The sequence below is a fragment of the Aspergillus heteromorphus genome (assembly GCF_003184545.1).
Source record: "Aspergillus heteromorphus CBS 117.55 chromosome Unknown BO70scaffold_22, whole genome shotgun sequence".
NCBI lineage: Eukaryota > Fungi > Ascomycota > Eurotiomycetes > Eurotiales > Aspergillaceae > Aspergillus > Aspergillus heteromorphus.
The window spans coordinates 86,650-109,455 of NW_020290427.1; the positions used below are offsets into that span (position 1 = coordinate 86,650).

At 56.4% G+C, this 22,806-nt stretch overlaps 10 protein-coding genes across 10 annotated transcripts; 7 read left to right on the plus strand and 3 right to left on the minus strand.

Moving 5' to 3' along the window:
- Window positions 1-433: 433 nt before the first annotated feature.
- BO70DRAFT_319027 (PI-PLC domain-containing protein) lies at window positions 434-2,312 on the minus strand. The gene is made up of 3 exons (XM_025540430.1): window positions 1,474-2,312; window positions 826-1,425; window positions 434-755 (listed from the first exon to the last, which is right to left on the minus strand). The coding sequence occupies exons 1-3, from the start codon at window positions 2,036-2,038 to the stop codon at window positions 529-531; spliced, it is 1,392 nt and encodes a 463-aa protein (XP_025397130.1). The 5' UTR covers window positions 2,039-2,312; the 3' UTR covers window positions 434-528.
- A 703-nt stretch (window positions 2,313-3,015) lies between these two features.
- BO70DRAFT_364100 (uncharacterized protein) lies at window positions 3,016-3,857 on the plus strand. Its single transcript, XM_025543729.1, has 3 exons — window positions 3,016-3,396; window positions 3,447-3,514; window positions 3,572-3,857. Exons 1-3 carry the CDS (start codon window positions 3,250-3,252, stop codon window positions 3,678-3,680), a joined length of 324 nt encoding a protein of 107 aa, XP_025397131.1. The 5' UTR covers window positions 3,016-3,249; the 3' UTR covers window positions 3,681-3,857.
- A 709-nt stretch (window positions 3,858-4,566) lies between these two features.
- Window positions 4,567-6,458, plus strand: BO70DRAFT_431002 (alpha/beta-hydrolase; the record flags this gene model as incomplete). The annotated part of the gene is made up of 7 exons (XM_025548201.1): window positions 4,567-4,788; window positions 4,841-4,925; window positions 4,979-5,293; window positions 5,347-5,462; window positions 5,510-5,807; window positions 5,856-5,996; window positions 6,127-6,458. 7 exons carry the CDS (start codon window positions 4,567-4,569, stop codon window positions 6,456-6,458), a joined length of 1,509 nt encoding a protein of 502 aa, XP_025397132.1.
- Window positions 6,459-6,701: 243 nt separating this feature from the next.
- On the minus strand, window positions 6,702-7,487 carry BO70DRAFT_319030 (flavin reductase family protein; the record flags this gene model as incomplete). The annotated part of the gene is made up of 2 exons (XM_025540431.1): window positions 7,382-7,487; window positions 6,702-7,328 (listed from the first exon to the last, which is right to left on the minus strand). Coding segments are annotated over exons 1-2 (681 nt in total), but the record flags the coding sequence as incomplete, so codon positions are not given.
- A 452-nt stretch (window positions 7,488-7,939) lies between these two features.
- On the minus strand, window positions 7,940-8,648 carry BO70DRAFT_258066 (BTB/POZ domain-containing protein; the record flags this gene model as incomplete). Its single annotated transcript, XM_025538875.1, has 2 exons — window positions 7,940-8,452; window positions 8,523-8,648. Coding segments are annotated over 2 exons (639 nt in total), but the record flags the coding sequence as incomplete, so codon positions are not given.
- Window positions 8,649-9,510: 862 nt separating this feature from the next.
- BO70DRAFT_340719 (UbiD family decarboxylase) lies at window positions 9,511-11,063 on the plus strand (the record flags this gene model as incomplete). Its single annotated transcript, XM_025541303.1, has 2 exons — window positions 9,511-10,479; window positions 10,530-11,063. 2 exons carry the CDS (start codon window positions 9,511-9,513, stop codon window positions 11,061-11,063), a joined length of 1,503 nt encoding a protein of 500 aa, XP_025397135.1.
- A 515-nt stretch (window positions 11,064-11,578) lies between these two features.
- Window positions 11,579-13,789, plus strand: BO70DRAFT_340721 (Zn(II)2Cys6 transcription factor; the record flags this gene model as incomplete). The annotated part of the gene is made up of 7 exons (XM_025541304.1): window positions 11,579-11,798; window positions 11,847-12,168; window positions 12,215-12,471; window positions 12,518-12,749; window positions 12,796-13,578; window positions 13,629-13,702; window positions 13,749-13,789. The coding sequence occupies 7 exons, from the start codon at window positions 11,579-11,581 to the stop codon at window positions 13,787-13,789; spliced, it is 1,929 nt and encodes a 642-aa protein (XP_025397136.1).
- Window positions 13,790-14,128: 339 nt separating this feature from the next.
- BO70DRAFT_364104 (UbiX family flavin prenyltransferase) lies at window positions 14,129-14,778 on the plus strand (the record flags this gene model as incomplete). Its single annotated transcript, XM_025543730.1, has 1 exon — window positions 14,129-14,778. One exon carries the CDS (start codon window positions 14,132-14,134, stop codon window positions 14,741-14,743), a length of 612 nt encoding a protein of 203 aa, XP_025397137.1. The 3' UTR covers window positions 14,744-14,778.
- A 362-nt stretch (window positions 14,779-15,140) lies between these two features.
- BO70DRAFT_99461 (extracellular lipase) lies at window positions 15,141-17,235 on the plus strand. The gene has a single exon (XM_025548911.1). It carries the CDS (start codon window positions 15,538-15,540, stop codon window positions 17,215-17,217), a length of 1,680 nt encoding a protein of 559 aa, XP_025397138.1. The 5' UTR covers window positions 15,141-15,537; the 3' UTR covers window positions 17,218-17,235.
- Window positions 17,236-17,859: 624 nt separating this feature from the next.
- BO70DRAFT_372782 (uncharacterized protein) lies at window positions 17,860-22,524 on the plus strand (the record flags this gene model as incomplete). Its single annotated transcript, XM_025544874.1, has 11 exons — window positions 17,860-18,073; window positions 18,124-18,407; window positions 18,460-18,556; window positions 18,607-19,244; window positions 19,292-19,886; window positions 20,005-20,111; window positions 20,598-20,835; window positions 20,892-21,376; window positions 21,435-21,939; window positions 21,997-22,118; window positions 22,189-22,524. The coding sequence occupies 11 exons, from the start codon at window positions 17,860-17,862 to the stop codon at window positions 22,522-22,524; spliced, it is 3,621 nt and encodes a 1,206-aa protein (XP_025397139.1).
- Between the last annotated feature and the right edge of the window lie 282 nt (window positions 22,525-22,806).

A 22,806-nucleotide genomic window follows, 5' to 3' on the forward strand; every position in this document is an offset into this window, starting at 1 on the left:
GTAGGACTTTCGATCGGTAGCAGTAGTCTTGTAGGTTTCAGGTTTTGGGTTGTAGGGATACTGGAGAGATAGCAGGATTGGTATCCTTGCATGGTATTTCCTGGTTGATACTAAGGTCTGGAGCTAGTTGCATTGTTAGATGATCCGGTGTGGTAAGTACTATTATCGAGATGGATGCCAGGTGGTTGTGATGTGTACTTCATCGCTGTGGAGCATGGAAGCTGTACACGAGATAAAATTGACGTGTTGGATGTTGATCCACCGGAGCTATAAGATAGTACAGCGAAGATCTTTGTAACAATACCAGTAAACCCCGAATACGAGTAACCGGCTCAGCGAACCGCTTCAGTTCGCTATATCGGAATTTTACTTGTAGCAGTACTATTCTTATTTACTGACCTCAACAAAAAGACATCAAATGGAATAACCGCCAGTCAATTAAAAAATCATCACACATCTGCAATGCTTAGGTACTTCTATCGTATCGATTATATATACATCATGCTTCTATGTCATCACGTGTTCATATCATAGGCCCAGAAAGCTGACGCAGCCCACGACGACGACGCTGAAGAGCGAGAGCCACGTGTAGGAGACATCGACAATGCGGGATGCCGCGCTCGACGAGCCTCCACAGCACTTCCCGTTGTAAGTGACATTGTTCAGCTGCGCTGCGACCTCGAAAACGGACCCCTGGACGTTGCCGTCATTGTAGTAGTCCACTAACAGGAAATTAGGCGGGCGGTCCCACTTGGCTGTAAAAGAAGTGGTTAGCATGTTGTTATACACTTCCTAGGAAGCTGGTAGACTGCAGATGGAACTTACATCGACAGTTGTTCGCCATAAGGCCCACACTTCCGTACCCGGACACGGCATTCGTCACGTTGATCTGCGCGGAATCCGGAATCAGGATGTCGATCCCTTCGAAAATTACCTCGAGGTTCAGATTATGGTTGATCATGTACATCCGATCCTCGGCCTCCGCGGCGGTGATACCGGGGGGTCGCTGCGCGGTGCAGGGGAACGAGGCGTTGACGGGGGAGAAAGGCGTTTCCCACATCTGCGTGAACTCGTCCAGGATGTAGGGGTAGGCGGTTTGGTTGGCCTGGTAGTCCATGAACACGACAGCGCGCTTTCCGCTCAGGATCATCTCCGAGAGGGTAGGCCAGTCATCGAGACTCATGGGAATTTTCCAGGGCTCGTAGGCGTAGTCGATCAGGCCGGAGTTCTCGATGGGGCCGGTGAAGTTGGCAGGGCTGACGTAGTCAGAGTTGACAATCATGATGGTGACGACGTCGTAGGGGTTGTCCTTCATCCAGTCGGTTACGGTGGTGAGGTAGGCTTCGAGCGTTCCCATGTTGAGGAGGTCGCAGGAGGTGTGGCAGAGGTAGATTTCCTCTTCGTAGTAGTGGGCCTCGAAAGACACTGGGGACGGTCAGCGCGGGCAGAGTCCGATGGGGAGAGGGCACTTACACATGCGCACTCCATCCTCGAGCTGCGTCTTCACCGGGTATTCCTGGTTGGACGCAATGTTGTTCTTCTTCACGAAGGGGCTGTTGTGGGCCGTGACCATGGTGATGTTCGAGTACTGGCGGCTGCAGAACTCGGGGTAGCCATTGCAAGGCTGGGTATTGGCCGGGGTCGTCGCGGTGGAGGTGGAGGTGCCGCGGGTGCCAGTGAGCTCAACGCCCGAGGTCGTGGTGATGGTGCCATTGGTAGTGGTGTTCGCGGACGCGGTGATGGTAGAGAAGGTAGTCTGGTTGCTCTTGCCGGTTGCGACCGTGATGGTGGTGCTGTAGCTGATGTAGTTTCCGGTGGGAGCGGCAACGGCGGTTTCGGTTGTGATGACGCTGATGAGGGCGCTGGTGTCGGTTGAAGACTCGGAGGCAGTGGAGGTGGAGGAGTGATCGGAGGAGGGGGAGGAGGTGGTGATGGTGGAAGTGGAAGTGGAATCGGTGGTGGAATCGGTGCTCTTGGCGCCCACGTGGAGGACCCCCCGCAATAGCAGGAGGAGCCAGAGACTCTTGAACGCAACCATGATGGGGATGCGCGAGGGAGGAAGAGATTCGACAAGTCCGTCAATATTAATCAACAGTCAACACCCCTTTTAAGGATTTTATCGCGCGCGGGTGGCCACTCCAGTCGGGCCGGTCGAGCCGATCTCTTGGCTGTCCCACTGAATGCGCATCCCCGGATCCAGGCCCACGAGACGCTTCGGGTGACGTAGTTGCAGGAAAGCTTGGCCTGCTCTGAGTCTGGTTCTGGCTCTGGCCTTCACGTTGGGTTGAAGCGGACAAGGGAAACAGGCTCGCAGGTCACTGCTGACATCATGCAAGTCAGTCCGACCGAATCCATGCTAGCCATACTATAGATAAGTCATGTCCGTCCAGACTCCGTGAATCTTTCTGCCTAGCCTCAGCAGCCTCGCGTGGCCTGCAGAAACTTTTGCCGGCGTGGACCGATTCAATCCACCGCCCCTTCTCTCCCACTCCACGAACCAAGGCTGCCATCCGGTGTCTCCACGATGATGCGAAGGGGGAAGGCACTAATCTAAATCCAGATCTCAGTGTGTTCCGACCGCGTGATGAGAGACGGCAGGCTAGATACACTGGGGAGCCACCTGTTCTTGAGGAGTGATGAGGAAGCGATCGGCAATCGGCGATGCGATGCCAAGCCATTGTTAGATGATTCCCTCATCATCTCGTCTCGTGCCTCGGAGTCCGCCCGAATACGAGCCCTCTCTCCCGGTGGCTTCGATTATTACGAATTGTTACACCGACTGACTGACCGACCGACTGACAACGTGCCAAAAACAATCCATTGTCGAGCTGTCATAAGTCGTGGAACCAATGGCGTTCAATAACCACCCCTTATGAACACACACGCCAATGATGTCGCCCTGGCGGTATCATACCCAGCCGAATGCGATGCCACGACAGAACGCTCACGTTTGACCATTGCGCTCGGCTGGAAATGAAGCATCCAATATCGAGTCACTAGTCAGGCAGCCGGATTCTCGAGGGTCCAATGACCGGAACCTCTTCCTCGATGAGTCGATAACAACTCTCGCTTGCCCGAAACCAAGTGGGCCGTCGCGACGGCGGCTCGGCCCCTGGCGGCTGGCGCAGTGGCGTCAATCGCCAGGTCAGGTCTTTTAAGGGGCGACCCTGACTCCATCCCCGTCGCGTCCTGTTCTCCTGAACATCCGCGCGTCGCTTTGTCCTTGTCGGTTCGGATTCAGGCGTCACGATGTTTGGTAACGGCTTGATGGCGTGGCTTCGGCCCTCTCCCGAGGCGGCTGTCCCTGAGAGCAAGTGGGATCCCGAGACCCTGACGATGCAGCAGCCCGCCAGTCCGGCTCGTCTGTCGATGGAGGATGTTGTGACTGAGCAGCCGGTATGAGGCCCGTTGATCTGTGGTCTTCACGGAGACACTAACCAGAATAGCGAGCGGGCGAGTCGATGCAGGTGCAGATCCGTGGTGGTGGTGAAGGAGAGGATGTCTGCTGCGGAGTGTAAGCGTCACTGGCCCAAGAAGGTGACCCAGCAACTGTACTGACTAACGTGGTTAGGTGCGCCGGACTCTGCTGCTTCGAATGCTGCGAGTGCTGCTGTGATTGCTGCGGCGGCGACGACGGCCCTCCCGGCCCCCCCGGCCCTCCGGGACCCCCGGGACCTTAGGCCATCTCTCGGTTGGAGCCCGAAGACTGCGCTCGCTAATCGATGACGATCGGATATGGGGTTGGATCGGAGTGGATATTGGTGGGAAAGCAGTGCTGTGCTTTGTATCCCCAAAGGTTGTTGGATGCGATATACCCTATTTACCATGCCTGTATGCAGTAGTGTGGTGCAGTGTCAATCTATATCTTGATTTCAACCAAAGTTCCTGGAGTGTCTGCGTGTTGTGGGGTGCATGCCTAACGGAAGCATCGGCTTTACCTATCTTCTTCGATGATCGCACTGACCCTGTCGCCTATTCGAACCACCGCGAGATCGGGGCTGCGAATGACGACGATGAAGGCCCAGGATGTCGCCCACCCCGATGGGATAGTCATGAAAGCTAATGGCTCTCCGGCTCAACCATACCCCGTCCACTATCATAGTAGATGCTTGTTTGCTGACTGTTTTCCATTTTGTCCCCGATCATCGGTGGCTGTAGCCCGGGTTTATCTCCCCGTTCCCCCCGCATTGACCGACGGAAATGGTCGGGCATGATGGTGCAGCCAAGTCCCTCTCCCTCGGCGTTAATTTCCCGATTGTCCAACTACTCCAACTACTCGCGCTCGGGGATGAAGCGGGACTGGCGGTGCGTGGGGGTGGATCCCCGGATTTTCCCCCGCAGACCCTTCGCGGGGGGCCCTGGTTGGCACATTCTCCTCATCATGCCACGGACACTGGCTCCAATATAACCTTTGATGCGTGATTGATACCTCGCCTGGACCCTCATGTTACCCCCGCAGGACGGCATCGTCCGCCGTACCCCCGCGCAGTTGGTGCTATATAAGATGGCTGATAATCTGTGGCTGGGAACAACATCAAGCGAGTCTGCAACTCTTCAACCGACATCATGGTTCAAGCGGCGGCATTGGGATGGCTGGGATGGCTGGGATTGGCAGGCGTGGCCCTGGGTACCTACGCGCCTTATTATGCGAACCTCACTTGGGAAGCGCCCCGGGCTCTGTCCAACTGGTCGAATCTGACGGTCGAGAATCGGACGGGGACGTTTGTTGGCATGCTCAATGATACCTACCCAGGAGTTCGCCAGTTCTCGAGGGTCCCCTTTGCTAAGGTCAGTGCTCTCCTCGGGCCTTCGCCTGCGCTCGCCTAGCGTGTCCCACCAGCCTCCCATGTCCGACCTCCGATGGCTCCCTCCACAGCGGCTGGACAACTCCAGTAAGAAGTACGACTCGACCTTCTATGGCCCAGGTAGGCTTCCCCAATCCAACCTCCATCCTCATGTTTCTCATGTCTCTGGCTAGCATGTCCCCAATATGTCCCCTCGACTTCTTCGTTTTGGAACGAATATGAACCGGAAAACCTGCTGCTTAGTGTTGGAGAGAAACTCGATCAGGGGTCCACTGCCTGGTCATCCGCCGAGGACTGCCTCTCCCTGGCAGTCTGGACTCCCTCCTATGCCACCAAGACATCACAGCTTCCGGTTGCCTTGTTTGTCACGGGTGGAGGGGGTATTACAGGGGGCATCGAGATTCCGTCTCAGTTGCCTTCCGCATGGGTTTCGCGTTCCCAGGAACACATCGTGGTTACCATTAATTACCGGTCCAATATCTTTGGAAGTCTGTGATTTCCACTCTTTATCTACTGCTGGTCCTCGAGCTGACACTCTCAGACCCCAAGTCTCGGGCTTTGAACGAGACCTCCCTCACGCTGCTGGATGTCCGGGCTGCTGTGGAGTGGGTTTCCGAGAACATTGAAGCTTTCGGAGGCAATTCCGACAATATCATGGTCAGTTCCCTGCCACATAGCCTGTTCATAGTCTAACTGCCGTACAGCTCTGGGGACAGTCCCAAGTTGCCCTGCTGACGCACTTGTACACGCTCGCATGGCCGGAGGATCCCTTTGCGGCCAAATTCGGAGTCATCTCTCAAGGGGCCTCGGCGACCATCAACCTCACGACCACACCCGATGTCTACCAAGACTTTGATATTGTGGCGAAGGGTCTTGGATGCAACTACGGGGATGATGCAGAGGCTGAGCTCAACTGCATGCGCCAGGTCTCGTGGGTGCAGATCGAGGAGTACATCAACCGCTACAACAGCACACCGTCAATTGCCTTCACAAACTACATTCGTGAGTACACCCGTGGCCTATGGACAGCCCAATGCTGATATTTTGCAGCGGATGAGCGATACATCTTCTCCGACGAGGCGCAACGATATGCCGAGCGCAAGGTTGCTCCGGGGCCGTCGATCCGGTCTGACACTGCCAGAGAATTCCCCAGCGCAAACACTACTGAGATCAACATCGAAGAAGGGGTGCGTCGGATTGCCTAGCGGCTTCAGATTCCGCTCTGAGGGCTTCGATTGGCTTGGTAACCCATCGGTATTACTGGGCAGGTGAGTGACTTCCCCCTTCACACGACAGCTTGATCCATGCTGATCCGGTGCAGGCAACTTCACCAACATCAGCCCCGTGCCCTGGCTGGGCGCATTCCACTGGACGGATCTGCTGATGATCTTCGAAACATACATTCTCGATGTGGGAGAGATCTCGGAACTGGAGGTAGACACCTCTGCCACCATGCAGGACTACTTTTTGGCGTTCTTGAAGAACTCGTCGACCGTCGGCGAGACTGTGGGATGGCCAGCCTTCCTGGGCAACTCCACCGATGGTGGGACAATCCTGGAATTCGGCAATGGGACGACCGTCGGGAACATCCCCGGCGACTGGCTGGATGCCGGCTGCTACAATTCCTCGATCCCGTTCCGGATCTGGGGGTGAAGCAGCTGAAGTCTAGATCGCATACCAAACAGAAAGCAGGACCCTCCTGGCTAGAGGGCCATCGAGACAGTTTCCTAGTCTCGGGTTATATGTCTATTTCTCGACACAATATCTACTTTAGATAGCCTAAGCCATCGAATACATATATATACACTTACACAATCTACCCTCTAAGCAAACCCAACCACACCCTATTTACAACCCCTCAGCCCCCTCCAACTGCTTCTCCAGCTGCCCCTCCTCATTCCTCCTCGCCCTCTCCCCATTCCTCCTCGCACTCCCCTCCAACCCATACAACACATCCTCCGACATGCCCGGAATAACCATGTCAAACGTACTCTCCACAACGGCATACTGAAAATAGCCACACCTGGCAATGGGCCTCATCTTCTTCACATCCAGCAGTCCATCCGTAATCACCCCCTCATCGACATGCACCCCCACCACCCGACCGACCACGACATCGACCGTCCCCATCGGCGGATTCCCAGGCAACCGCATCGTCGAATGATACACACACTCAAACCTAACGGGCGACTCCTTGACCATCGGCACGCCATCCAGCACCCTGCTCATCTCCTTGCTCAACCCCGCCTCCTCGAACTCGTCCACCCCGTACGGGAACTGCTGCGCGGTGATGTTCATCGCCTCGCGCAGGTCGTACGTCGCCATGTTCCAGACGAATCGGCCGGTGGATTCGGCGTTGACGACGGTGTCTTTTCGGGTACCGTCGACGGTTTGGTTGCTGCTGAAGAGGACGTAGGGCGGGTCGAAGGTGAGGTTGGTGAATTGGGAGTACGGAGCGAGGTTGGAGGTCCCATTTGTGGAGGTGGTGCTGATCCAGCCGATGGGGCGGGGGATGACGCAGGACTGGTGGTGTTAGTGTTTGTTGGGTGGGAGGGGGGAAGGCGAGGGAAGGGTACCTTAAATGGATCATGAGGCAGACCGTGGTCTGTTTTGCCGGGTTCGTAGAACATTTTGATTATCGGGTGGTTCGTTGTGGTTATGGCTGGGATGGCCAGGTGTCGGGTGTAGAGAATTAGAAGTTAGTAAGATGGATGCAGGAACAGCTGCGCTTTTAAGCTGCTCATCGGGTAGCGCGGGCCTCGGAGTCTCCTGTCCCTGACGACGGAGGGACAGTCTACGGGATAACCAATAATGCCTGGTGGGGGGTGTGGCGACGATCTCCGAGATGCCCGACGTTCCGAGACGCGGTTCGATACTATAGATATAATATGGGGACATGTGTTACATTCAAAGCTACCCCACAGATAGCTGAAATGGCTGCAGTCTCATAGCACAGAGTCAAGGAAACATGAGTTAAGATACGACGCTTCGCATCACTCGATCAAATCACTGTCCGCGTTGCCACCCGAGATCTTCATCTTCTCCAACTCAAGTTTCAGCGCCAGAGTCTCAGCCTGGAGTCTGCAGATTCTCCAGTCAGATAGACTGCTCATTTCCTCAAGATCGCGATTCACTTTCAGGGCGGCAATGCAGAGATCGCGACAGAACTCAGGCACAAAATCCAGAACAACGTCATCCAAGATCTGTGGCTCTCCCTTCTTGCGGCTCAAGAACTCCAGGCTATTCACGACAATTTCGATCACAACCTCTCTGATTTTCCACATACAGTTTGGGGGCGACTGATAAGCCTGAAAAATGGCAGCCATGAATGCCTCCTGGTCCCGAATCTTAAGGAACGAGGCGCGGAAGTGAATAAGCGCCAGGGCCTCCAGCTCGCGGATTCCAAAGTGCAGGGCTTCACCGTGCATCATGGCATGGAAGCAGGGAGTGTAAGTCTCTCGATCGGGACAAATCAGCTCCATGCCTGGATAGGAGCGGGCCAGCTCGTTGCCGACTTTTTGGTTAGGCACATCAGGCACAGTCAAACCGGACGTCTTCACATTGTAGTCTCCGAGATAGAGATACTCGAGCATTGCCTCTACCAGGTGAGGTTGCTTATCATGCAGTTCGACCACCCCGTCCATTCCCTGAGACGCTTTTGTCAGTCAAATCAGTCGGTGGGTCGGCAGTGAGGAAAGAAATAAGATCGGCACGTACCTCCTTGATGTTTCGACAGGCGTGCTCGAAGTAGGGGGACTGAGGACAGATCACCTTTCTATGACCAGGATAGATCCGGTCCTGGCAAACGATGGTGAAGTCGCTTCCATGTCGGGTGCGGTAGAGCCTTCATACAAAGTTAGCCGTGGCTCAACATTATACCGTCAGGTTCTATCTGCAGACCTCTTGTTTTCCTCCGAATCCATGTTGTTTGACGCGAGGCCGACGGCACCGGTGGGAGATGGATTTAGGAGTTTGGCTAAAAATGCCCGCAGTGGCATTGAAGATGCGGACAAGGGTGTAGACGCGAAGGAAATACCAGGCCTTTGAGCAACACTTCTTGTTTACATGACATGGGGATGCATATTCACTGCAGGGTCTCGTGACTTGGTCGCCTTCGTTATCAGGCGCCCAGGCAGATGCTCCAGGGGATCGGCAGGTGTTTGACATGCAGTTTGCGCAGCTGGTCAAATAAAATGTCTTCTAGGTAGAGCCTAGGTCTCAACTTTGTGACATGATTATATCGTATACTTCAAGATCACAGACATGGTGGATATTTCAGAATCTAACTTGGCTGACATAGGGCAATGGTGTTTGCCATCACAACAGCCACTGCAGGATGCACAAACCCAGCGATGTACCCCCTAAGGATTCATATATGGTGCAAGACAATGAATAATGTCACAAAGCTCGAGAATAACATGACCCCCCTTTCTCCTCTTTCTTCCATTTCCGTTCTTGGGCAGCCTCCGATCCCCCGAGCCTCCGAGCCCCCGAGCCCGAACCAAGAGAAACATTAGCAGAGGCTTTTAAGGATAGAGCTTGAAATTTCATATCCACTCGAATGTCTGGACCCACGAAGGCAGCTCCGATATATCCGGCCAGGCAATATGTTGAGTTATAAAAGTCGTCCTTGGAACAACACTCAGAGCGATTCCCAAGCCCTGGACCAACCACCATCCCCGAGGATAATCAAACAAGACTCAATATGTCTGCACAACCAGCGCATCTGTGCTTCCGCTCGTTCGTCGAGGCCCTCAAAGCTGACAACGACCTGGTGGAAATCAACACCCCTGTCGACCCCAATCTCGAGGCGGCAGCAATCACTCGCCGAGTATGCGAGACCAACGACAAGGCCCCCTTGTTCAACAACCTGATCGGAATGAAGCATGGCCTCTTCCGCATCCTCGGGGCACCTGGATCTCTCAGAAAGTCCCCTTCAGACCGTTATGGCCGACTAGCCCGTCATCTCGCCCTCCCTCCTACGGCATCCATGCGCGAGATCCTCGACAAGATGCTGTCCGCCAGCACCATGCCTCCTATTGAGCCAACCATCCTTCCCACCGGCCCTTGCAAGGAAAACAGTCTGAGTGACTCGGAATTCGACTTAACCGAGCTGCCTGTGCCTCTGATCCACAAGTCAGATGGAGGCAAATATATCCAAACCTACGGCATGCATATTGTGCAGTCGCCCGATGGCACGTGGACCAACTGGTCCATCGCTCGAGCGATGGTTCACGACAAGAACCATTTGACCGGCTTGGTGATCCCACCTCAACACATCTGGCAAATTCATCAGCTATGGAAGAAGGAAGGCAAGAGCGATGTCCCCTGGGCTCTGGCGTTCGGGGTTCCGCCCGCTGCCATCATGGCTTCCAGCATGCCCATCCCTGACGGGGTCACCGAGGCCGGCTACGTGGGAGCGATGACAGGATCGTCTCTAGAGCTGGTCAAGTGTGATACAAATGACCTGTATGTTCCCGCCACCTCCGAGATCGTCCTCGAGGGCACTCTGTCTCTCAGCGAGACAGGACCGGAAGGGCCCTTTGGAGAGATGCACGGATACATCTTCCCTGGGGATGTCCACCTCGGTGCCAAATACAAGGTAAACCGCATCACCCACCGCAACAACGCTATCATGCCTATGTCGTCATGCGGTCGCTTGACCGATGAAACAGTAAGTTTCCCTTCCCGCGCACCTTCATCGAGTCTTCTAACGCTATCAAGCACACCCTGATCGGCTCTCTCGCGGCAGCAGAGATCCGCAAGATCTGCCAACAAAACGGCCTCCCAATCACCGATGCATTCAGTCCGTTCGAGTCGCAAGTCACCTGGGTTGCCCTCCGCTTCGACGCCGAGAAATTGCGCGCTATGAAAACCAACTCGGAAGAACTGCGCAAGCGGGTAGGAGATGTTGTCTTCAACCACAAAGCCGGCTACACCATCCACCGTCTCATCTTGGTCGGTGATGACATCGATGTGTATGAAGGAAAGGATGTTCTCTGGGCTTTCTCCACTCGCTGCCGCCCGGGCATGGATGAGACTTTGTTCGAGGACGTTCGCGGGTTCCCGTTGATTCCGTACATGGGACATGGAAACGGCCCCGCCCATCGCGGTGGAAAGGTTGTGTCCGATGCTTTGATGCCCACTGAGTATACGACGGGCCGGAACTGGGAAGCAGCCAGTTTCAAGGAGTCGTATCCCGAGGAGGTGCAGCAGAAGGTGTTGGCGAACTGGACTACGATGGGATTCAGTGACTAAACCAGGGAGCCTGGGGTATCTGGAGTGCAAAATAGACCTAGATATACGATATGATAGAGGTATAGAAGTAAATTCATTGTGGTCCTTTGGAACCATTTCTGTGGGGAGTATCTAATTCGTATAGTATATATCTTTGTTAAGTTCCAAACCCGCTTGTCGGATACTATGTACTTCAATCCATGATGCTCTGTGAGCCTCCAATACTTGTAAACCATCTTCCAACGCTAGTCAATGAACATCCTATCACACCCCAATTAATCCCCTTTTTACTGCAATTGTGAGTGTGAAAAGCACCGATGTCCCCCCCCCCCCCCCCCCAAAAAAATTGCTGACTCATCCGGGCCGAGAAGCCGACGAGATCCGCGGCGGCGGGTGTCCCGCCTTCCACTCGGACATCAACTGGCACATCAACACCAAAACTTCCTGAATGTCGGGCACAAACGGAGGGAGGGTTTGATTTCGTTAATTCCATAGCAAATAATGAGCTGTACTGCCTGAGCAATCCAAGTGTCGCCATGGCAGCCTCTGTTGACCGCCAAGAGATCGATCGCGTCCTTCGACAGAAACGCAACCAGCGGGAGGCCAGAGCGTGCTATCCTTGTCGCCAGCGCAAGGTTAAATGCGACAGCGCCCTACCATGTCGGACCTGTCGTCGCCGTGGCCATCCTCAGATCTGCGTCTATGACCAGGCGACTCCTGGATCCAAGCAGGCTCGGAATGTGAGCCAGCAACTTCGTCCCACTGCTTCCCGTGATGTGAATCGGACACCGGCTGTGCAGCCAGGCCCGTCCAACGTCGAGCTCCAGACCCAGCCTTCAGTGCGCAGTCAGTCGGTACCCCATCTACAACAAGGGCAGTACTATCCGAACCGGATTTCTTCGTCCGATGGCCCGGACAATGAACTCGTCTATTCAGGCGACAACTCTGTGGTGTCCATCCTCCGTAACCGTACGCAAGATGCCAACGGCTCCATGGCCCGTGAGGTGGGATCGGTCCTTGGCCTGCAAAACACCTACGACAGTTATCCGTTCATGGAGGCCAGGACACCCCAAGACCGCTGGACAGAGCTCCTCCGGATCATCCCGCAGCGCGCGGAACTTTTAAAGTGAGCAAGCTATGCGTCTTTCATCGTGTCTTCTAACAATTGACAGGTTCTTCCATTTCTTTCGCCTATCGGCGTACCCATTCAATCCTATCCTCGTAGATATCGAACGCTTTGAGCTGGATGTCTGTTCGTATCTCAATGACCTCGCAGCAGGAGAGTTGCAAGACCCTAGGCGGATTTCCGAGCGCTGGGCCACTGATCGGTCCGTTGGCCTTGTCAGCCTACTCCTGGCCACCTTGGCTTCCGGTGCGCACTACTCTGATCTGGAGCATATACAGCGGTCAGAGCTATATCAGGATTTCGGTACGTTTGACTGACTACATGCGTGATATGCGCTGACTCTAGAAAGCCAGGAGGTCTTTCCAGGCTCTTCGGCTGGCTAATTTCCTGTTCCGACCGACGATGGATATCATACAGACCCTTCTGATTATTGGGAACACGCTGCAGAACAACGGGCAGTCCGATGCAGCGTGGGCGTTGCTGGGGACGACAGTCCGTCTCGCGCAGACCCTAGGCCTTCACACAGAGAGGGGAATGGCACGCTTTCCCGATCATGTAAAGTGGAAGGCCAGGAAACTATGGTGAGTAGAGACTGTACGGCTCAAGGCGTCAAACTGACATAGCCAGGTTTGCGGTTGTTTGGCAAGACAGTCTCCTTTGTCTCTGCTACGACAGACCGCCCATTGTGTCCATCACCGGATGGACCCCCGACAACTCGATATTTTCGAGGACCGACTTATGTTACACCGAGGTCATGCATTACCTCTGTCGGATGGCTCTGGAGATAAGCCAGTCAGCTGGCATTGAGGGACAGCAGAGCACGCCCCGGCTTGATACCTTGGCTTCTCTTGACAGCGTGTACCAGCGCGCGCAACCCCATCTACGAGAACGACAGGAATGCAAAACATTGCACCATAATCTGGAGCATCTGGCCTTGAAAATGCACGTGTCCCTTGCCATTTCTGTTCTGACGCGGTCGGCACTCAGACGTATTCCGATTCGGGACTCGGCCCATGATGTGATGCGCACTCGCGCCAAAAACAGCCTCATCGACGCGTCCAGAGCTTTTCTGGATTTCCAGGCGCTGAGTGTGGTCCCCCTCCGGAGCTGGTCAATGGTGCATACCGTCCTGAGCTCCACTTTGCTTCTCTGCATTTGGGAGGAGACCCGAAATGATGCCGAGTGTCGTGACCTGCAGCAGAGGGTCATTGAAGTGTTTTCTGCGGCAGGCTCGGTGGGCACAGTGGGGAACTCGGCCTCGGAGAATGGCCAGTGGCTGTCGGAGCGGCACATCCGGGCGTTGATTACGCTGCGAAACGCCGTCAGGACGGCCGTCGACCGCGAAAAAGAGGAGGGCGATGTCGGGATAGAACGTCCGGAGCAGCCCGGGCCGTTTTTCCCTGCATATGGGTATGTTGGCCTTGTCACTTGTGGAGCTCTGGTGGATGCTGATCTCACAGAATGCCCAACGGTTTTCCCGATGACTTTGGCCAGGATTTCTCACCCGCGTCCTATCTGGACTCGATCATGAACGGTATGCCGATGTATCCGAGCTTGTCCGACAGTGCTAATGGGACCAGTACCGATGTTTGACCTGTCCAAGGAGATCGAATTTCTCTGAGCCGAATGACACTCGCACCGACCGTTTCATGACGTAACTTGGTTGTCGGAACTCGGGTCTCGGAACTCGGGGCCTCGGGGCCCTCATGCTGGATGGGCCAGATTCAAGCAAAAGAAGTGCAGAATCAGTCTGAGTCCGGTTGCCACGGAGCTATATATTAAACAGTTCTGAACCTGACACCTGCCTCACAGACTCACAGATCATTCGCATCTAAGCAATATAGCACACTTTGCCCCTCCGACCACCTGCCTAAATCCACAACCAGACCATATGTTCAGCTCAATCCTCTCCGGCACTACCACCCCCAACTCCAGTCGCGCATCCCCCCCTCCCCACGGCGAAATGGCCGTCGACCACGATCAGCCTGTCTCCAGACCGACGCAGCGCCGGCGCCGCATTGTGGTAGCAATGACGGGCGCTACCGGCGCCATCCTCGGGATCAAGGTGCTGATCGCCCTGCGCAAATTAAACGTCGAGACGCATCTTGTGCTCAGCAAGTGGGCCGAGGCTACGATAAAATACGAGACCGACTACCACCCGTCGAACGTGCGAGCGCTGGCCGACCATGTGCACAACATCAACGACATGGCGGCGCCGGTGTCCAGCGGCTCGTTCCGCGCGGACGGCATGATTGTGGTGCCCTGCAGTATGAAGACCCTGGCGGCGATTCACTCCGGATTCTGCGACGATCTGATCTCGCGGACGGCGGATGTCATGCTCAAGGAGCGACGGCGGCTGGTCCTGGTGGCGCGTGAAACCCCCTTGAGCGAGATCCATCTCCGGAACATGCTGGAGGTGACACGAGCCGGGGCGATCATCTTTCCGCCCGTGCCCGCGTTCTATATCAAGGCTGGGGGCATCGAAGAGCTCGTCGACCAGAGTGTCGGACGGATGCTGGACCTTTTCGATTTGGACACGGGGGACTTTGAGCGATGGAATGGGTGGGAAAAGTAGCCGCGATTGGGCTGAATTTTGGCTGAATGCATTTTTGGAAAATTAAAGGGGCGCGACCGGTTTTTGGGACGATACAAATTATTGCCTGTACATACTTTTGGATGTGGTTCGGCACGGCAACGATCGGCCGAGCCACGGACCACTTTTTGCATATGATTCGAGCCATCACACAAAACAGCCGTCACGGTTGGTTGCCATTCTTTCCTCTGTCTGGCTGTCTTGACTCATGCATGTCTAGGAACTGCAAGTGACCCAGCAGGGAATCAAGGAGACACTGCAATCCATCCTGCCTCAACCAGAGGGATAGACTTCCGCCTCGATGAACCGAATTGAAACGGTCAAAGCTCCTTTCCCCGCATGGCAGGACCCTCTAGCCAAGACATGCTGGCAGGAGGCCCGGCATGGTATTCCTGGTGATATCTGGTGATGCGAGCTAGTATATTCCAACCTCGGTTTTGCGAGCAAACGTGAAACGCTCGTCTTTCTGATCCCCCGGTTGGTGCGATGTCCTCCTGCTGACCCCCTGAAGGGAGCTCCTGACCAACAACGGAATCCCGGGAATGCAGGTTGGGCTTCTCCTCTTTGAGACCAACATAGGGATGTCTGTGAGGATCTCCACCCGAGGAGACACATGGAGACCCTTGCAAAGCATGTTTTCTGGAGCTACTACCTGCTAGCATCGTCCGAGGACAGGGGCAGTCTCAAATTGCAGACAGCAAGGATGTCTAGGCATATATAGGGCATTGCGCCCCGTGCAACGGTCAGCGACCCACAGCGACATCGAACAGGCCATCATGAAGGCCTTCCTCTGGCTTTTACTTTCCCTGACCGTGCTGGCCGTTCCGACCAAACGGGACGCAGCTCCCACCGTCGCGATCGAACACCCCTCCGCCACATTCATCGGCAAGGCCGGCGATGTCGAGACCTTCAACAACATCCCCTTCGCGCAGCAGCCCACTGGCTCGCTGCGCCTGAAGCCCCCGCAGCCATTGGAAACCGGCCTCGGGACCGTGCAAGCAACGGGGTCCTCCGTGTCCTGCCCGCAGATGTACTTCACCACGGATACCAGCGAATTCCCGACATCGATCATCGGTATGCTTGCGGACATCCCGCTGCTCCAGACCGTGACCGGTGCCAGCGAAGAGTGTCTGAGTCTTGACATCCGCCGTCCAGCTGGGACGACCGCGGAATCGAAGCTGCCCGTCCTTTTATGGATCTTTGGCGGCGGCTTTGAACTGGGTACAAAGGCGATGTACGATGGCTCGAACCTGGTGTCCACGTCTGTGGATTTGAACATGCCCGTGGTGTATGTGGCCATCAACTATCGCGTGGGTGGTTTCGGGTTTCTCCCCGGGAAGGAGATCAAAGAGGACGGCTCCGCCAACCTGGGGCTCCTGGACCAGCGCCGTGCTTTGGAGTGGGTGGCCGACAACATCGAGGCCTTTGGCGGGGATCCAGACAAGGTGACGATTTGGGGCGAATCCGCCGGCGCTATCTCGATCTTTGACCAGATGGTCTTGTACGACGGCAACAACACCTACAATGAAAAACCCCTGTTCCGCGGGGCCATCATGGACTCCGGCAGTGTCGTTCCTGCTGATCCGGTTGACGGGGTCAAGGGCCAACAGGTGTACGACACGGTGGTCTCGGCCGCGGGCTGTTCGTCGTCCAACGACACGCTGAACTGCCTGCGGGAGCTGGACTACACGGATTTCCTGAACGCGGCGAATTCCGTGCCCGGAATCATCGGGTATCACTCGGTGGCGCTCTCGTATGTGCCTCGTCCCGATGGGACGGCATTAACGGCCTCTCCGGACGTGCTGGGCAAGGCCGGGAAGTACGCCAAGGTGCCGTTCATCATCGGCGACCAGGAAGACGAAGGCACGCTGTTTGCGCTCTTCCAGTCGAACATCACCACCGTGGATGAGGTGGTTGAATACTTGAGCAAATACTTCTTCTACGACGCCAGCATCGAACAGCTCCAGGAGCTCGTGGCGCTGTATCCGGACACCACGACGTACGGATCGCCGTTCCGGACCGGCACCGACAACAACTGGTACCCGCAATTCAAGCGACTGGCCGCGATCCTGGGCGACCTGGTCTTCACGATCACTCGACGGGCGTTCCTCTCGTACGCGGAGCAGATCACGCCCGACCTGCCGTTCTGGTCGTATCTGTCGTCGTACGACTACGGCACACCGGTGCTGGGGACCTTCCACGGGAGCGACATCCTCCAGGTGTGCATGGGGATCTGGCCGGACTACGCATCGAAGTCGATCTACTCGTACTACTTCAGCTTCGTGTACACGCTGGATCCGAACTCCAACCGGGGGTCGTATCCGGAGTGGCCGCAGTGGAAGGGGGACCGGCAGCTGATGCACTTCAACGCGAGCGATGGGGGGCTGTTGACGGATGATTTCCGCAACGGGACGTATGAGTATATCCTGCAGTATGCGGATGTGATGCATATCTGATGGGCTAGCCTATTGGGGGGAGGGGAGGGGAGGGGAGGGGAGGGGAGGGTCCAGATGCTGAGGATCGTGTGATGCCTCGGCAGATCCACAGGGGAAGAGGGGGGGGGATATAATAGCCAGCCAGACCATACCTATATAGTAATGTATACCAACATGCGCAGGAAACCGCACCAATCAGGACCTGATGGATGACCAGGGACGGTGATTCTGCGGACCGAGTAAAATTGCCTCGAGGGTAAGCGAGGACTAATGGCGAGAAAGAGTGGACGAGGGCAATTTCGGCCGGCCCGGCCCGGCACGGCGATAGGCTGGCCTTCCGTGGGCACTGACGAGCCACCGCAGCTGAACTACTGAACAACAACTACTACTAGATACTAGTAGTACTGACCAGCTGCCGGTTCCTGCGCAATCACAGGCTGCCTCGCCACTCGATCGGCCAAGTCCACTTCCTGCAGAGACGGAGTACGGAGTAAGCGATGTTGCATCGCGATGTTCTGCATGTGCCTTCCCCTCACGCGTGATGTGATGGTCGCCTGGTTATAAATTGAGGGGGTTGGCGCACCTTGCATGGGCACTCGCACACCCAGCTCACCTCTCGACTCTACCTTGCCGCCAGCGACAGCGATAGTGACTCCATCCAAGATGTCGCTTCGATCCCTCCTCACCGTCAGCGGCCTCGTCTGCTCGGGGCTGGCCAGCGTCCTGTCCCGTCGAGCAACGCTGGACTCCTGGCTCACCAGCGAAGCGACCGTCGCGCGCACCGCCATCCTGAACAACATCGGCGCGGACGGCGTGTGGGTGGCGGGCGCCGACTCGGGCATTGTCGTCGCCAGTCCCAGCACGGACAATCCCGACTGTACGCATGTCTGTGTAGGAATGTGAATTGATGGATTCTGACGTCTACAGACTTCTACACTTGGACGCGTGACTCGGGCCTCGTCATCAAGACCCTCGTCGATCTGTTCCGCAACGGCGACACCGGCCTGTTGTCCACCATCGAGCAGTACATCTCCGCCCAGGCGATCGTCCAGGGCATCAGCAACCCCTCCGGCAGTCTGTCCAGTGGTGGACTGGGCGAGCCCAAGTTCAATGTCGACGAGACGGCCTTCACCGGGGCCTGGGGACGACCGCAGCGCGATGGGCCGGCGTTGAGAGCTACGGCGATGATCGATTTCGGGGAGTGGTTGATTGTATGTGGCGTCTCCTTTTCGCTTGGGGACGTGTCCAAAGCTGACTCTCCAGGAAAATGGATACACCAGCATCGCGACCGATATCATCTGGCCCCTGGTCCGAAATGACCTGTCGTATGTGGCGCAATACTGGAACCAGACGGGATACGGTGCGTCTTATGAGGATGTGACACTGGGAGGGCGAGGCTAATGGGCACAGACCTCTGGGAGGAGATCGATGGATCGTCGTTCTTCACGATCGCCGTGCAGCATCGCGCCCTGGTCGAAGGCAACACCTTTGCGGCGAACGTCGGCTCGTCCTGCTCCTGGTGCGAGTCGCAGGCTCCCCAGATTCTTTGCTATTTGCAGTCCTTCTGGACGGGCAGCTACATCCTGGCCAACTTCGACAGCAGTCGCTCGGGCTTGGACGCCAACACCCTCCTGGGAAGCATCCACACCTTTGATCCGGAGGCGGGCTGCGACGACTCGACCTTCCAGCCGTGCTCCCCGCGCGCGCTCGCCAACCACAAGGAGGTCGTCGACTCGTTCCGCTCTATCTACACCCTCAATGATGGCTACACCGAGAGTGAGGCGGTGGCTGTCGGTCGGTACCCCGAGGACGTGTACTATGATGGCAACCCGTGGTTCCTGTGCACGCTCGCCGCGGCGGAGCAGCTGTATGACGCGCTGTACCAGTGGAACCAGCAGGGATCGCTGGAGATCACCGATGTGTCGCTGGCATTCTTCCAGGCGCTGTACAGCTCTGCCGCGACGGGCACCTACTCTTCGTCCAGCAGCACTTACACCAGCATCGTGGATGCCGTGAAGACCTATGCGGATGGCTTCGTGACCTTTGTGGTATGTCCCAACACTGCATAGGACGAATTGCCCTGCTAACCGGCCAGGAAACCCACGCCGCAACCAACGGCTCCCTGTCCGAGCAATACTCGAAGACCGATGGCCTGGAGCTGTCCGCTCGCGATCTGACCTGGTCCTACGCGGCCCTGCTGACGGCCAACAACCGCCGCAACTCGGTCGTGCCCGCTGCCTGGGGCGAGACCTCCGCGAGCAGCGTGCCGGCGACCTGCGTGAGCACATCCGCGACCGGCACCTACAGCAGTGTCACCATTGCCTCATGGCCGACCATTGTCGTGAGTGGCGCCACGTCCGCGACGACGACTGCCACTGCCACTGCCACCGGTAGTGCAACCACCACCACCGCCAGCAAGACCACCACCAGCTCGACCTCATGTACCACCCCGACCGCCGTGGCCGTGACGTTCGACCTCTCGGCCACCACGACCTACGGGGAGAACATCTACCTGGTGGGATCGATCTCGCAACTGGGCGACTGGGACACGAGCGACGGCATCGCGCTGAGCGCGTCGGACTACACGACCAGCGACCCGCTGTGGTTCGTGACGGTGACGCTGCCGGCGGGCGAGTCGTTCGAGTACAAATTCATCCGGATCGAGACAGACGGGACGGTCGAGTGGGAGAGTGATCCCAACCGGGAGTACACGGTGCCGCAGACGTGCGGCGAGTCGTCGGTGACGGTGGATGACACTTGGCGGTAGTGATGCAGTATGTTGATAATAATAAATAGATGATGCAACAGGCAGGAAAGCTGTTCGGCATTGCGGATATGGCGGAGATAAGGCACTCCGGCTCCGAGGCGCCACCGCGCAAGGGGTTGGTTTGCCCCTTGGAACAGGATGGGACGCGGTGAGGACTGTCCTATCTACTCCCTACTAACTAGTTACTGTACCATCATCGCTCGCTTGGATAATAATGGATGGATGGATATGCATTGTTCTATCAACGGTCGCGACCATGACTTCATCTTAAGAGGCAAGCACGTAATCCGTAACCGAGCTCCACAGTGGGTCGTCCCAGTCTCTGATGCCAGGTCAGAATCTGGAGTATCTAGATGATGGATAATACTCCGTAGCACCACCAATAATGGCGCATGGCGCACCGCAGTAGCTCCCGAGCGAAGGGACGTTCAATCCACCCGAGCTATGGCGTTATCCCGTGCTGCTGCCTCGCCATCGCCCTCGCAAGTCGAAGTCGTTGCATATTATCAGACACCACACCACTTCCTTGGATTGAGAGCAACGGAGCTTCTTCATCATGTTGTTCTTGTTGGCTCTCGTCGCCTTGTTTACGGGATGCGAGGCTCTCGTCGCGCAGCAACTGCTGCTGTCTGAGACGGGGACCTCGACCCCGGCGCGCAAGCCCAACTTTCTCTTCATTCTGACCGACGACCAGGATCTGCAGATGAATTCTCCGGCTTACATGCCACACACCCAGTCCCGCATCAAAGATCAAGGCGTCGAGTTCCTCAACCACTTCGTGACCACCGCGCTGTGCTGCCCCTCGCGCGTCAGCCTCTGGACAGGTAGACAGGCGCACAACACCAATGTGACGGATGTATCGCCGCCTTACGGTAGTCCTCCCCGATTCATGATCAATCCGGCCTGCGCATTGCTAACAAGAGAGCAGGAGGATACCCGAAATTCGTTTCGCAGGGCTTCAACGACAACTTCCTCCCGGTCTGGCTGCAGTCCGCCGGCTACAACACCTTCTACACGGGCAAACTGTTCAACGCGCACAGCGTCACCACATACAATGCGCCGTTCGTTAACGGCTTCAACGGCTCGGACTTCTTGCTGGACCCGTTCACCTACTCGTACTGGAATGCGACCTACCAGCGCAACCACGAGCCCCCGCGCAGCTACGAGGGACAGTACACCACCGACGTGATGAAGGACAAGGCATTGGGTCTGCTGGACGACGCTTTGGCGAGCGATTCCCCGTTTTTCCTGACGGTCGCGCCGATCGCGCCGCACACCAACATCGATATGAAGGCAGCGACCGTGGGTGCCATGTCCAGTCCCCAGATGACCGAGCCGCTCCCTGCGCCGAGACATGCGTCTCTGTTTTCCGATGCCAAGGTGCCGCGGACTCCTAATTTTAACCCCAGCGTGGTATGTATACGTATACCCTGTCCCTGGACGTGGGGGGCGCAATGGCTGACGAGACCAGAAATCCGGCGCCAGCTGGGTCCAGACGCTCGAGCTGCAAAACCAGACCGTCATCGACTACCAGGACCATGTTTACCGCCAGCGTCTGCGCGCCCTGCAGGCTGTGGACGAGATGGTGGACGCGCTGATCGCCCGTCTCGAGGACAGCGGCCAGCTCGACAACACATACATCATCTACAGCGCCGACAACGGATACCACATCGGGCAGCACCGGCTCCCGCCCGGCAAGACGACGGGATACGAAGAGGACATCCGCGTGCCGTTCTATATCCGTGGCCCCGGCATCCCGCAGGGAGGGAGCGTCGACCGCGTCACGACGCACATCGACATCGCGCCGACCCTGTTCGACCTGGCCCGGCTTCCGCTGCGGAACGACTTCGACGGGACCCCGATGCCGGTGCCCAGTCAGCGGGAGACGGAGACGCAGACGCAGTCCATCTTGCACGAGCATGTCACGGTTGAGTTCTGGGGCCACAGCGTGCTGGAAGGGGAGTACTCCAGGATCGGTACGCCCTCTCCCTCTCTCCGGTGCCGGGATCGGTACATACTAACCACTGGGATAGGATACATGGGCACATCCAACGTCCCAAACAACACGTACAAATCCGCCCGGATTCTATCGCAGGAATATAACCTGTACTACTCCGTCTGGTGCAGCGGCGACCACGAGCTATACGATCTATCCGTAAGCACTTCCTGTCCTGTCCAATTCCCCTCAAAATACCTAAAAGCAAACTAACAAACAACCCGACTAGACGGATCCCTACCAAATGACAAACCTCTACCCCGCGCGTGCCTCCCTTACACTACTAAACCGGCCCCTCGAACTCGTCATCGACCGCGTCGACGCCCTCCTCCTCGTCCTGAAATCCTGCAAGGGAAGCACCTGCGTCCAACCCTGGAAGGTCCTCCATTCTGATGGATCGGTGGCCAGTCTGAAAGACGCGCTGGGAACGGAGTACGATGCGTTCTATGCGGCTCAGCCAAAAGTGCAGTATACGGCTTGTGAAGCTGGGTATTTGATTGAGTCGGAGGGGCCGCAGGCGGGATTGCAGTATCGGGATGGGCTGAGTTGGGAGGCGTGGACTTAGATTTGGGTGAAGGTTTATACTTGACGAGGGATGAGGTATATGATATACGTGTTTTCCAGTGGTTTCTGTACATGAATGATTAGCATGCTTGGATGTTGCCAGGTCGTGATTCCGTAGAGAGAGTGCCGGGGCGTAGATGGAGAGGCGAGTCAGACCAGCAGCCAGAGTCCAGACCTCCGAGAACGAGAGCACAGACAGACATGGCAATCACACCATCGTCTAATGCACGAGGGAAGCTTAAATAGCCGAGATGTGCAGCCGATGATAAAGAATAAGTAAACT

What these genes read in the sequence shown, in the direction of transcription:
- BO70DRAFT_319027 (XM_025540430.1), bottom strand. Translation starts at nt 2,038, where the DNA reads ATGGTTGCGTTCAAGAGTCTCTGGCTCCTCCTGCTATTGCGGGGGGTC. An exon ending in CGAGGATGGAGTGCGCATGT is followed by an intron (nt 1,426 to 1,473) that starts GTAAGTGCCCTC and finishes GACCGTCCCCAG; the next exon opens with TGTCTTTCGAGGCCCACTAC. An exon ending in TATGGCGAACAACTGTCGAT is followed by an intron (nt 756 to 825) that starts GTAAGTTCCATC and finishes CTTCTTTTACAG; the next exon opens with CCAAGTGGGACCGCCCGCCT.
- BO70DRAFT_364100 (XM_025543729.1), top strand. Translation starts at nt 3,250, where the DNA reads ATGTTTGGTAACGGCTTGATGGCGTGGCTTCGGCCCTCTCCCGAGGCG. An exon ending in ATGTTGTGACTGAGCAGCCG is followed by an intron (nt 3,397 to 3,446) that starts GTATGAGGCCCG and finishes TAACCAGAATAG; the next exon opens with CGAGCGGGCGAGTCGATGCA. An exon ending in GAGGATGTCTGCTGCGGAGT is followed by an intron (nt 3,515 to 3,571) that starts GTAAGCGTCACT and finishes TAACGTGGTTAG; the next exon opens with GTGCGCCGGACTCTGCTGCT.
- BO70DRAFT_99461 (XM_025548911.1), top strand. Translation starts at nt 15,538, where the DNA reads ATGAAGGCCTTCCTCTGGCTTTTACTTTCCCTGACCGTGCTGGCCGTT.